Below are 11,539 nucleotides of genomic sequence, written 5' to 3'. Positions count from 1 at the left end.
TGAACCTTCGGGATCAAAACAAATCAGTGAATCAACTAAGTAATCGATCACATGATTTCGAAATCTCTCGTCATCCAAGTGGGCGGAGCTGAACCCTTATCTATCTTCCTCACATGCCTCTCTTCTTGGGTCAGCTTCCAAGTCTCATACGGGACCGTGGGAGATCAATCTGGACTGCTGATATCAACTATTCCCCATCACCGTCACCACTTTCACGCTTCTCTCGCTATATGCGTCGGCCTCACGGGATCCGAGTGGTGAGGAACGATCTACGCCAGTCACGTGTCGGCTGAACTCGTTCCGTGGACGGTGCTTACCGTCCTGTCAAACGCGTATCCTTTGCGAAATCTTTACGTGGAGGGATGCTATTGGTCGGCGCGTGAAGATGCCATCCGAACACGGGATACGCTCACGCTCGGACAAGATCCGACCGCCCATTCTCGAAACCGAGCAGTGAGCCATCGTAGCCGCAGGTCCCCCCGCCGCCCCACGCTCGACGCGTGGCGCAACCGACTCCCCTCTCCTATTATAAAGCCGAGCGCCTTCCGCCGCCTTACCTGCATCGTTCACCATCGTGAATCCGATTCGAAATCGTTTTGATTCGAGAGAGAGAGAATAAGAAGAAGAAAAGGGCGATTGCAATCGAATGGCGCTTCATTTGTCTCACCAGATCGGGACGCTGTGTGGGACGCCGGTGGTGTCGGAGACGGCAGCAGCCGCCGGGGGCGATCAGTCATCGGCAGCGGCGGTGAGCACGGCGGCTATGCGGAAGCCCCAGACGACGGGGGTGCCGAACCTGCGGTGTCGGATCCAGCGGGCTTCGGGGCAGGGGGAGCTCGACTCGGTGTCCCCGCCGATGAGCCCGTGCCGATCGCCGGCGCTGGCGGCAACGAGACCCGATCTGTCGGTGGCGTGCCAGGCGCTGGTGGCGGACGTGGACCCGGCGACGGCCGACGAGAAGGTGGTTAGGGAGTACCTCGGGGGCGGCGGAGAGGGAGGGGCGGGGAAGGGGAAGGGGGTGCCCGTGTACGTGATGCTGCCGCTGGACACGGTGCGGCCGGGGGGAGGGTTGAACCGGAGGAAGGCGATGAACGCGAGCCTGATGGCGCTGAAGAGCGCCGGCGTTGAGGGGGTGATGGTGGACGTGTGGTGGGGATTGGTGGAGCGGGAGCGGCCGGGAGAATACGAGTGGGGCGGCTACGACGACCTCATGGAGATGGCCCGCCGTATCGGCCTCAAAGTCCAGGCCGTCATGTCCTTCCACCAATGCGGCGGCAACGTCGGTGACTCCTGCACGTACGTAATAATACTTATTCCATTATATTCTTTTATCTGGTTTAATTCCTTTCATTCAATCACATTTTTCATTTCTTCCTCTTTTTCCTTTTTCTAATTTTTTTAGTGTAGTACTAAAAATTCTTTTTTTACCCTTTTTTTTTTAATGTTGCTTGATCGGTTGTGATAAGCTTTCTGTTCTTTTTTTAACTTTTTTTCCTGTTATGTTGCTTTATTGGTTGTAATTAAGCTTTCTGTTCCTCATATTTCGTGGTGACCTTTTGGGCTCTGAACGGGGACGCAATGGGTGGCGTGCCGTTTACGGTATCTTCTCACCATCGCGGTTTGGGAATTCCAAAGGAAGGGCATTCGTGTCTGACCGATGTGTTAGAAACGACCTTGTGTGCCTGCCGTAGCTCGCACCCCGTCTTGTAGTGGTTGGCATGGCTGGTGGGTCCTGCAAGGGCCCCACATCTGACTCCAACGAGACGGGAAATCCCCACCTCAACGGGGAAAGAGTCGCTAACTTAATTGTTGGTGCGAGAACAGGATACCATTGCCACAATGGGTACTGGAGGAGATGGATAAGGATCCGGACTTGGCGTACACGGATCAGTGGGGCCGGCGGAACTACGAGTACGTCTCGCTGGGCTGCGACATGCTCCCCGTCCTCAAGGGCCGCACCCCGATCCAGTGCTACGCCGACTTCATGCGCGCCTTCCGCGACCACTTCCGCCACCTGCTCGGCTCCACCATCGTCGTAAGCTCTCGCAGCACATGTACTGTGTTGTCATTAACTTAGTGTGATGGCGTATCGAACAAAAGCGCTGGTCTTGGTGTTGCAGGAGATTCAAGTGGGGATGGGTCCCGCCGGCGAGCTGAGGTACCCGTCGTATCCCGAGCTGCACGGCACTTGGAAGTTTCCCGGAATTGGAGCATTCCAATGCTACGACAAGGTATGTCGTTGTGCCTAACATTTTGTTGCTCTTACATTGGTTAATCTTACATTGTCATGCTGATATTTTGGTTGTTGCAGTACATACTGAGTAGCTTGAAGGCAGCGGCACTGGAAGCCGGGAAGCCGGAGTGGGGCCACGGTGGCCCTACCGACGCAGGAGGCTACAACAACTGGCCCGAGGACACCACTTTCTTCCGGCATGATGGCGGGTGGAACGGCCCCTACGGCGAGTTCTTCCTTTCGTGGTACTCCCAGATGCTCCTCGAACACGGTGAACGCCTCCTCTCCTCCGCCAGCTCCGTCTTCGACTCCACCGGTGTCAAGATCTCCGTCAAGGTGGCTGGCATCCATTGGCACTACGGCACCCGCTCCCACGCCCCCGAGCTCACCGCCGGGTACTATAACACCAGGTTCCGCGACGGCTACCTCCCCATCGCGCGCATGCTGGGCCGGCACGGCGCAGTGTTCAACTTCACGTGCGTGGAGATGCGCGACGGCGAACAGCCGGGCGAGGCATGCTGCCGGCCCGAGGGGCTGGTAAAGCAGGTGGCCGCGGCCGCGAAGGAGGCCGGGGTGGCGCTAGCGGGCGAGAACGCACTCCCGAGATACGACGAGATGGCGCACGAGCAGATAGTGAACACAGCGACGGCGGAAGGAGGGGAGGAGAAGATGGCGGCTTTTACGTACCTGAGGATGGGGCCGGAGCTGTTCCAGCCGGAGAACTGGCGGCGGTTCGTGGCGTTTGTGAAGAAGATGGCGGAGGGAAGGGAAGGCGTCGGACCATGCCGGGAGCTGGTCGAAAGGGAGGCCGAACGCTCGGTGCATGCCACCTGCCCGCTGGTGCAGGAGGCTGCGGTGGCTCTGATGAGCGGGTGATTCAAGGAGATAGAGATCGAAGGTGTCTTTTTACTTCCTTCTAATGTTGTAGTAGTAAGAACAAGTTGGATAGAATATGTATAAACTGAGACTCATATGTAATTGCATTTAACACTGGTCCTAAATTATGCAGCAGTATGGTATGTAAAAGAAAAGGAGAACTCACGTATTGGGACACTGATGTTTCACGTCTTCTTTCCATTCGCTTGTTATTTTTGCGTAGTGATATATTTTCTTGTGGGTCTACTTTTCCTCACGAGTTGTTTACAGGGCCAAACCTTGACGCCAAGATAAGTTTCAATATAAATATAAATATAAATGTATATTATCAATCTTTATTTTAGATTGATCTAAATATTAGTTTATTTTAAATCGATCTAATAGTATATATCGTTTCAATGAGATCGAAAAACACAAACAAAGTAAAGAGAAAAGTGAATTGAGTTATTTTTGTTTTATTGGAAAGAGGGAGGTTTGTTGGGAAATAACCACAATAAGAACTTCTTGTGGGAAATTTGTTTGCGGAGCCACGCTCCGTCTCTTTCCAGTCGATCTCCAATGAGCGGTAGCGTGGCGGTGCAGCGGCGGTTCGATTACGCTGCCATGGAAGAGGAATCGACAAGGAGGCGGAGGCGGAGGCGAGGACGACGAGGGGCGAGGTATAGATGCGTGGGAACGGGCGTACGCTGACGATCGGTCGTGGGAGGATCTACAAGAGGACCAGTCGGGCCTCCTCTCCGCCCCATCGACACCAAGACCCTCGTCCATGCCCAGTACCGCTGCCGCCTTCTCCAGAAATCCGCCGCTTCCGCGTGTCCAGGATCCAGAAGGGCCTCATCCGATACCTCTACCTCGTCGTCGACCTCTCACGGGTGCGTGTTCCCCTTCTACGCTTTTAGGGCTTTTAACCCAAAGTATAAGATTGTGAAAAGCAGAACTCTAATTTGAGCTTTTATTAGAAGCAGTGTAAAATTGATTTGGTCTTGTATAGTTAGTTGTTTGGCCTCCAGCTTTCTTGCTACACCTGATATATAGTCAGCACATCTTGGAGCAATGTCTGTGAATTAGACGTGGTTTAGTTGTTTATAATATCATTGCTTTTCCTGAAATCATTATCAGCTAGTAAAATGACTATGGACTTGGTTGATTCTACCAACATGACATGCATGCAAACTGGGAAGGAGTTTTGTGCTCTTTTAGCAACCTCAAATTGTTTATATTGAAGAATATATGTTATTTTTGCTACGGAGACCAAATGATTATGGTACACGTCCTCAATAAGAATACGTCTGGAAGTAATGGATTTAGGTTTTTTGTGAGTGATATACTAACTTACAAGCAATGCATTATTAAGAAAATTAACAGTTATGACAATGCAGAACAGTCGTCAAGGATTCAAGTATTTTTCACGAACCACCTGTCTGTTCTTCTATGCTATTTTGAAAAACTGGCTTCCATAATTTTTTTCAAATCTATTCTGTTTATGGGCTTCTGTCCAAATAATAAAGAGACTCTTGATTCTATAACTTTCACTGTGAGATGATGACTATGGCTTTTTTTTTTTGAAGATCCATCTGAGTCTCAATAGTTACCAACCAATTCCATTGCTTAGGATGAACTGACTTTATTTATGGTATTAGAATTTCTTCCAAATTCTTGTCTAAATAATATTACTTGGTCTTCATAGAGTTCTGGTCACCATGTTGAGCAATCTGGTGTTTTCAATTGATATTACATAGTTGATAATGGATCTTTTAGCAATTAAACTATGATGAGTACATAAAGCTTATGTGTGTGGTAATTTGCTTAATAAGAAAGGAGCGTTTACACTCTAGAATTCTTGATTCAATTAAAAATAGTTTTTAATTAATAGTTTGCAGATTGGAACAGTATATGTTATCTCCACTTTGCGAACGCTAATTTTTCTGTCTCATCTTACTGTAAAACACAAACGGCTTTGTTTTGCTGATTATGCCTTTTAGTGTTCATCCTTTTGTGGATTTGTTGGTGGAATCGTTAGTAAGTATGTTTTTTAGGGTGCTGCATGATTGTGGTAACTTTATTTGCCAATGTGTAATTGTGGAATCTGTGAATGCTGGTTCCGATGAGAGTTGATGTTATATCAAAATTATTCAATCATTTAGACTGGTCTGGCATTTCTTCTTGTTTTGTAGTCTGGTTTGGTTGTTCCTCTCCTTGAGTCTATCTCGTAAGGCATGATGACAAATTTAGTTTTCTAAATATCTCTTTTCTGGCCTATAAAGTATGTTTGAGGCTAGATGAAGCATCAACACTTTGGCGCATACCAGTTTATACTGAGATTTTCCTTATAGGACAAGGATGATAAAAGAAAGGTTATGGTTAGCCATTTAGGTAGCCCTTAGTTTTGAAATTTGAAAAGCTGAGTAGTGGCTTATGTTATTGGGAAGACTGCTTTTAGGAAAGAATTTGTGATCCATAATAACTATGTCAGCATTTTTGTTGTTATATACAAAACAAATTAGAGATATAAGATTATATTTACCATTCTTTTGTTAAACTTGCATGAATTTTTTAAGTAAGATTACTTTTATATATGTTGTTATTCTAACTCTGACAAACACCACCAATACCGGTCCCAAGCCCGAATAAAAAAGGTGGAGGGTTACGTTACGTCACTGACAACCAACGTAAAACTATGTCAGATCTCATGAACATCGATCTTAACTGATTTCAGTACACACCTTTGAGATTACAAGAAAAAATTTATATGATAGTTGTGAGACTAACAATGCCTTATGGATCTGAGTATTGGGCAGTTAGGAAACAACATATACAAAATATTTGTGTTGTCAAGATAAGAATGTTGAAATAGATGTATGGAGTTACTAGGAAAGATAGGAAACAAAATATTTTTATTCGTGAACAACTAGGTATCACTTCGATAGAGGATAAGATAAGAAAAATTCGTTTAAGGAGACTTTTGGATGTACTAGTCAAAAGAGGTGAAATGATTAATGCTAGTGGTACAAGGAGAGGTAGAGGAAGACCTAAAAAGACTTTAATAGAAACTATAAATAAAGATTTGAGTAATCAGAACTTAACTAAATATATAGTTTTTTACAAATCTCAATGGCGACAAAAGATCCATGTATTCAACCCTGAATAGTTGGGACTTGTGGCTTTGTTGTTGTTGCTGTAATCTGACTCACTCGTCTTGTTTTTTGGTCATTCTAATACATGATTTTGAAACATTTCTACCATCCTTGGCCAATGAGAATATATGTACCTGATGTTGGGAAATTGATCACTTGTTGAGAATAGAACCTTCAATAGAAAATGTTATAGTTAAATTTCAAATATAAATTAACCAATAATTTTCAATATAGATAACTATTTGATTCTTTGAAGATCTTTTCTCTCTTACCAGTAAGTTATTGTAAAAATCTGAAAAGTACAGTGGATCTAAGGGCAGCTTGTCTCCTGGTCTGATGTAGAACTAACCTATTACGGTAAACGGTTCATCTTTTGTTTGGACTATAGTACATTTTAATATTTTATGCAATAATTAATATTTTAATCAGTAACCTGTTGGATCGGTATGGTGTAATGTGCAAGCAGTGCACCAACATATACCACCGAATATTATTGGAAGATAATAATAATAACTAAGTGACAGTGCATCAGTATGTAACTATTTGTTTCAATACCAGCACTTAGTGAGACCAAAACACCAGTCCATTATCAATCGGTTCATTTGAGATTTGAAACGTTTATCTCATGCATTGAATTTTTGTTTCGACAACAGAGAAAGTTTGCTTTATAAATGGGAGTGCTTCAATGTATTTGATGATCCAAATATTTCTAGTAACCACTTCTCTTGAATTTCTTTTGTATAGGTTAATAAGCTTGAACAGAATAAGTTGGTTAGCTTATGTCAAGTTGGTGAACCACATGACTTTATCTCTTTTTGTTATGGGAAGGGAAGAGATTTATATCAAAAATTGGGACTGCATATGTCCCACTTCACACTTGTTTGGGTTCTTAGAAGGAAGGATGTTGTTTCAGGAATTAGAATTTACCCTACATGGTTCTCAAAATGAAAGAGAGAAAAATTTGCTTAGTTTCATTATTATGCAGTCTCTTCTGTTTTCATTATGATTCTTCTTTTTGGCTTCTTTGTTGCTGCTGTTGTTGGTTTTAGTTTGTTCAAGTACTTTAAATAGGCAAGCATGTCTTTCCTTAAAATCATGCCTCCATGTAACTGGTTTTTCTTTGAGTAACATTAATTTTGGATTATGTATCATTGAATCACACAATAAGGTCTGCTTCTATGCAGATGAAGCATTGGATCCACATTAATTACTAATAAATATTTTGCATTATGCAGGCAGCTTCAGAGATGGATTATTGTCCTAGTCGAATGTTGCAATTGCCAAATGTACAGAGGCTTTAATTAGGGAGTTCTTTGATCAGAATCCATTGTCTCATATTGGTATTGTGACCACAAAAGATGGCATCACTCATCGACTAACAGATGTAGGAGGCAGCCCAGAGTCACAGATCAAAGCTCCAATGAGCAAACTTGAATGTTCAGTCAATGCTTCCTTGCAAAATGCTCTAGAACTCATCCATGGGTATCTGAACCAAATCCCTTCTTATGGTCATCGTGAAGTCTTAATCTTGTACTCTGCTCTCAATACATGTGATCCAGGGGATATACAGAAACAATTCAAAAATGCAAGAAAGCTAAAATTAGATGTTCTGTAATTGGCCTATCAGCAGAAATTTTCATATGTAGATATTGAAATGAAGAGATGATGATATGAAATATCAGCAGAAATGAAGAGACTGGGGATTCTTATACTGTGGCATTGGGTGAGGTATGAAATGAAATATGCTTCTCTTTACTATTGTATGAGGCTTTTGTATGACGATGCTGATTTGTTGCAATTTATATTGGCAGTTCCACTTTAAGGAGTTATTACTGGAACATGCACCACCACCTCCAGCAATAGCAGAATATGCAGCTGCTAATTTAATCTAGATGGGTTTTCCTCAAAGAGGAGCAGAGGGTGTAATTGCTATTTGTTCTTGTCACAAAGATGTGAAGATTGGTGGGGGCTATACTTGCCCAAGATTTAAAGCACGTGTATGTGAACTTCCAACTGAATGTTGGATTTGTGGTTTGACCCTGGTATCTTCTCATCTTGCAAGATCTTCTCATCATCTTTTTCCAGTGACACCATTCAATGAGGTCTCATCCATTGTTCCATTTAAACTTAGAAGTTTGCACAAACTTGTTATGATTGCCAGCAGAGCCTTATGAGCCATGGTAAGTACACACGTTTTTTCTTTATTGTTAAGTGTTGTTGCTGTCTAGTAAAAGATCACAATAGGCTAGGATAGGAAACATATTATAATTGGTTAAGGTTCCATTTTCTAGTTCCCTTTGTGAGATAAGTTGCACTTTGAGGGAATATCCAGACATATTTCATTAACTAATTTACTTCAACTGTATGCCATACAATTTTCTGTTGACCTACCATCATAACTAACCAACATCATTTCTTTTGTGTTTTCCAATCAGTGAGCAATTGCTTGGTTGTCCTTCAAATATGTGAAAAATATCACATATAAGCTTTAGAGTTGCAAATATCATGGTTATCCTTATATTTTTCAAGTTTTTTCATTGTCTGATATTTTTCTATATGTCTGTTGTGTGTAAGTTTGGAAGGCAGTCATGTAATTTATTTATAAGAAGGGAATACTTTATATTTCTTAGGTTATTCATGGAGCTTTGGTAAAGTATTATGTATTTCAAACTTCACAAGTGATCTTTGAAATAGTAGGTGGAGGGGAGCATATGAATGTACAATTTTTAAATAAATAATCATCTTCTTTGAGTTATTTCATCAATATTTTATGATTGCACAACATTATGGTTCTATTGCTTTGTGTGGAAGCAAATGATCATGCAATTGCTGGCATACAAAATTATAGGAATTAGGATCATGCTAGATTGTTGTATCGATATTCTTATAGAATATCATAAGTATTGAGTATGAATTATTTGGATTCATCTTTGCATTGTTTTGATCTCTGAATAGCCTTATTAAAAAAAGTTGAACTAAAAAACAAATGATAGATCTTCATTTTCATAGACCACCTTAGTTTAATGAATGTCTCATAATGTTGATTCGTTTTCAGTTGTGCATGTGATTATTATCATTACCATGGGCTCCTTGGTGCTTGGGCTGGCACTCAAGATGTTTATACCAAGGAATTCAATTTCGTGTCTAGACCTGTACTGTTCCAAGTTCAGACAGTATGGGTTCAATACATGCCAGCGTACCAACACACAGCATAGGCAAAAAAGATAAAAAAATCCAATTTATGGTTCTTTGTCATCCTTTCTTGGAAAAAACAATAAAAAAAATGATAACACTTCGGGTGGAGGGTCTACCAATAGTTGTAGGAATTGTTTCTTACGAAAAACTGTTGATAATGTATGAATTGCAGCAGCTTACATGAAATATCAAATGGTTTTCATTGTAAATCTCAATTAAGATAACTACATCAAGCATGGATAGGATGTATAATTAGCTAAAAGTTATTTTATGAGGCAGTTCTTTATTTTATTTTTTTAGTGGTTCCTTAAGCATTCTTTATTTCAGATTATCTGGGAGACTGGTTGTTTTTGTGCTGCTACATGTTTTTGTTTTGGTAAACCTGCTAGTCACAATTGTTCCTTGGTTTTAAAATCAAAGTTGGAGAGAATTTGGTGAAGAAACTGTCTAAAATGGATATATATTGCACTAAATTGGAAGAAGTAAAAGAATGATGTGAGTAGCAACATTAAATCGGTACTCAAATATGATAAACAGACTAGTTTCTGTCTTCTTGATCTGTTTCAACTACTGGCATCAGCGTGTACTATTTTCATCTTTGCTCTGGATTGGGCCACTAGAGCTCTGGTTGGGTCACAAAATGCAATAGTAAATGTCCTGATATCATATTTTAGGTACAGAAAGTTATTGGGCATTTAAAGTATTTATATTTCATAGCATGGATGGCAGACTAGACATTTCTCAAAATAATCAATAGATGCTCATCGTAATGCATCCCCAGTCCGACCAAAATAAATAAATGTATAGATGAGTACTATAGTAGATTGTTAGATCATTAAATAACACAAGAAGTAACTCAATACCTACTTGCAGGCATTCAGGAACACTAAGTGAATCTCATAAATCATGATCTTAATGTCCAAGTATTTAGTCAGTTTGGTTACATGTCATGTTGAATACCCTATACTTGTTTTCTAGTTAACCTTATAGTGCTATTGATGTAGAGGCGCGGTTAACTGAAATGGTATTCTTTTGATCTCATTTATATCAAACTTTTACTGACATGATCTTTGCAGGAAGCAAGTCTGCTCCGCATGTTTCCTGCCCCAAATGCAACCAACATTCTGCCTCAACTGTGATATTTATATCCACGAGAGTTTGCACAATTGTCCAGGTTGTGAGAGTTGACGTGACTCAACTACATGACAATTACAGATTGCATCTCCAGAATACATTATTGGTGTGTATTCAGCAATTCATGCCATGTTAAATTGCATGATTCAGCAGTGTGTGGTCCTTGGGACATGGGTTGCCCCTCTCAATTTTGTCATACTGGTTTTATGGGGTGAATGGAGCCAGATGGGAATTCATGCCTGATACTTGGCACACTAGAAATAACTTAGGGAAGACTTGCACAAATGAGTGAAGAAGCCTTATGTGCATTTTATTGTTTTTGGGTTTGGTGAATCTCCTATTGGCATGAATGTAATGATTACCCACACAACTTATAAGCTTCCTAATATGTGAGAAGGAACAGGACATGTCTAGCTCGAAGGATATGTGAGATTAAATCAGATAATGTGTGACATTCTTGGTGCTGGGCGTTTACTGGAGCCCAAGTATGTTCATATTTTAGGTCTATATTATGCGAGAATCAAAGAAGACCAAATAGTCATTGGTAGAGGTGTTGGGACTCTGCCAAAGGTTTTGGGACCAAGAAATAAAGAAGTTAAAGATGTCTTTGATATTCTTTATGATAGAACTATCCTCTTTAGTGATGAAGTTGATGGTATTTTGTCATTGGATAATCCTTGAAAGCAATGTGTGTTTCTATCACCTACCTTAACCCAATTTGCCTTACATTTGGTCCGCCAAATGAGATTCTGTTGTCTGTTGAGGCCTTGCTTACGACTCTTAATTGTATTCGACTTTCTCTGTATGGAGATCATTAGCATTCTTCATGGACCCTTTTATTTACTTGCTGATAGCAAATGCTGCAGAAGAATTTTTAGGCGCTCTGAAGGTTAATCTCTAGGGGTGTTAAATTCAAATCGAAAAATGAAACCAAATCGATTTTGAACTGGTTTGGCCTGATTTGTTC

At 41.5% G+C, this 11,539-nt stretch overlaps 1 protein-coding gene and 1 pseudogene across 1 annotated transcript; both read left to right on the top strand.

Annotated features, from left to right (window-relative positions):
* Positions 1 to 554: 554 nt before the first annotated feature.
* On the top strand, positions 555 to 3,310 carry LOC135673456 (beta-amylase 1, chloroplastic-like). Its single transcript, XM_065182441.1, has 4 exons — positions 555 to 1,296; positions 1,825 to 2,035; positions 2,121 to 2,231; positions 2,312 to 3,310. Exons 1-4 carry the CDS (start codon positions 647 to 649, stop codon positions 3,107 to 3,109), a joined length of 1,770 nt encoding a protein of 589 aa, XP_065038513.1. The 5' UTR covers positions 555 to 646; the 3' UTR covers positions 3,110 to 3,310.
* On the top strand, positions 3,237 to 11,399 carry LOC135675207 (general transcription factor IIH subunit 2-like; annotated as a pseudogene).
* Positions 11,400 to 11,539: the final 140 nt, after the last annotated feature.

Source organism: Musa acuminata, chromosome BXJ1-5 (assembly GCF_036884655.1).
Source record: "Musa acuminata AAA Group cultivar baxijiao chromosome BXJ1-5, Cavendish_Baxijiao_AAA, whole genome shotgun sequence".
Taxonomy (NCBI): Eukaryota; Viridiplantae; Streptophyta; class Magnoliopsida; order Zingiberales; family Musaceae; genus Musa; species Musa acuminata.
Note: the sequence above shows the minus strand (reverse complement) of the source record. Positions and strands in the feature narration are given on the sequence as shown.

What these genes read in the sequence shown, in the direction of transcription:
- LOC135673456 (XM_065182441.1), top strand. Translation starts at nt 647, where the DNA reads ATGGCGCTTCATTTGTCTCACCAGATCGGGACGCTGTGTGGGACGCCG. An exon ending in TGCTCGGCTCCACCATCGTC is followed by an intron (nt 2,036 to 2,120) that starts GTAAGCTCTCGC and finishes TTGGTGTTGCAG; the next exon opens with GAGATTCAAGTGGGGATGGG. An exon ending in CATTCCAATGCTACGACAAG is followed by an intron (nt 2,232 to 2,311) that starts GTATGTCGTTGT and finishes TGGTTGTTGCAG; the next exon opens with TACATACTGAGTAGCTTGAA.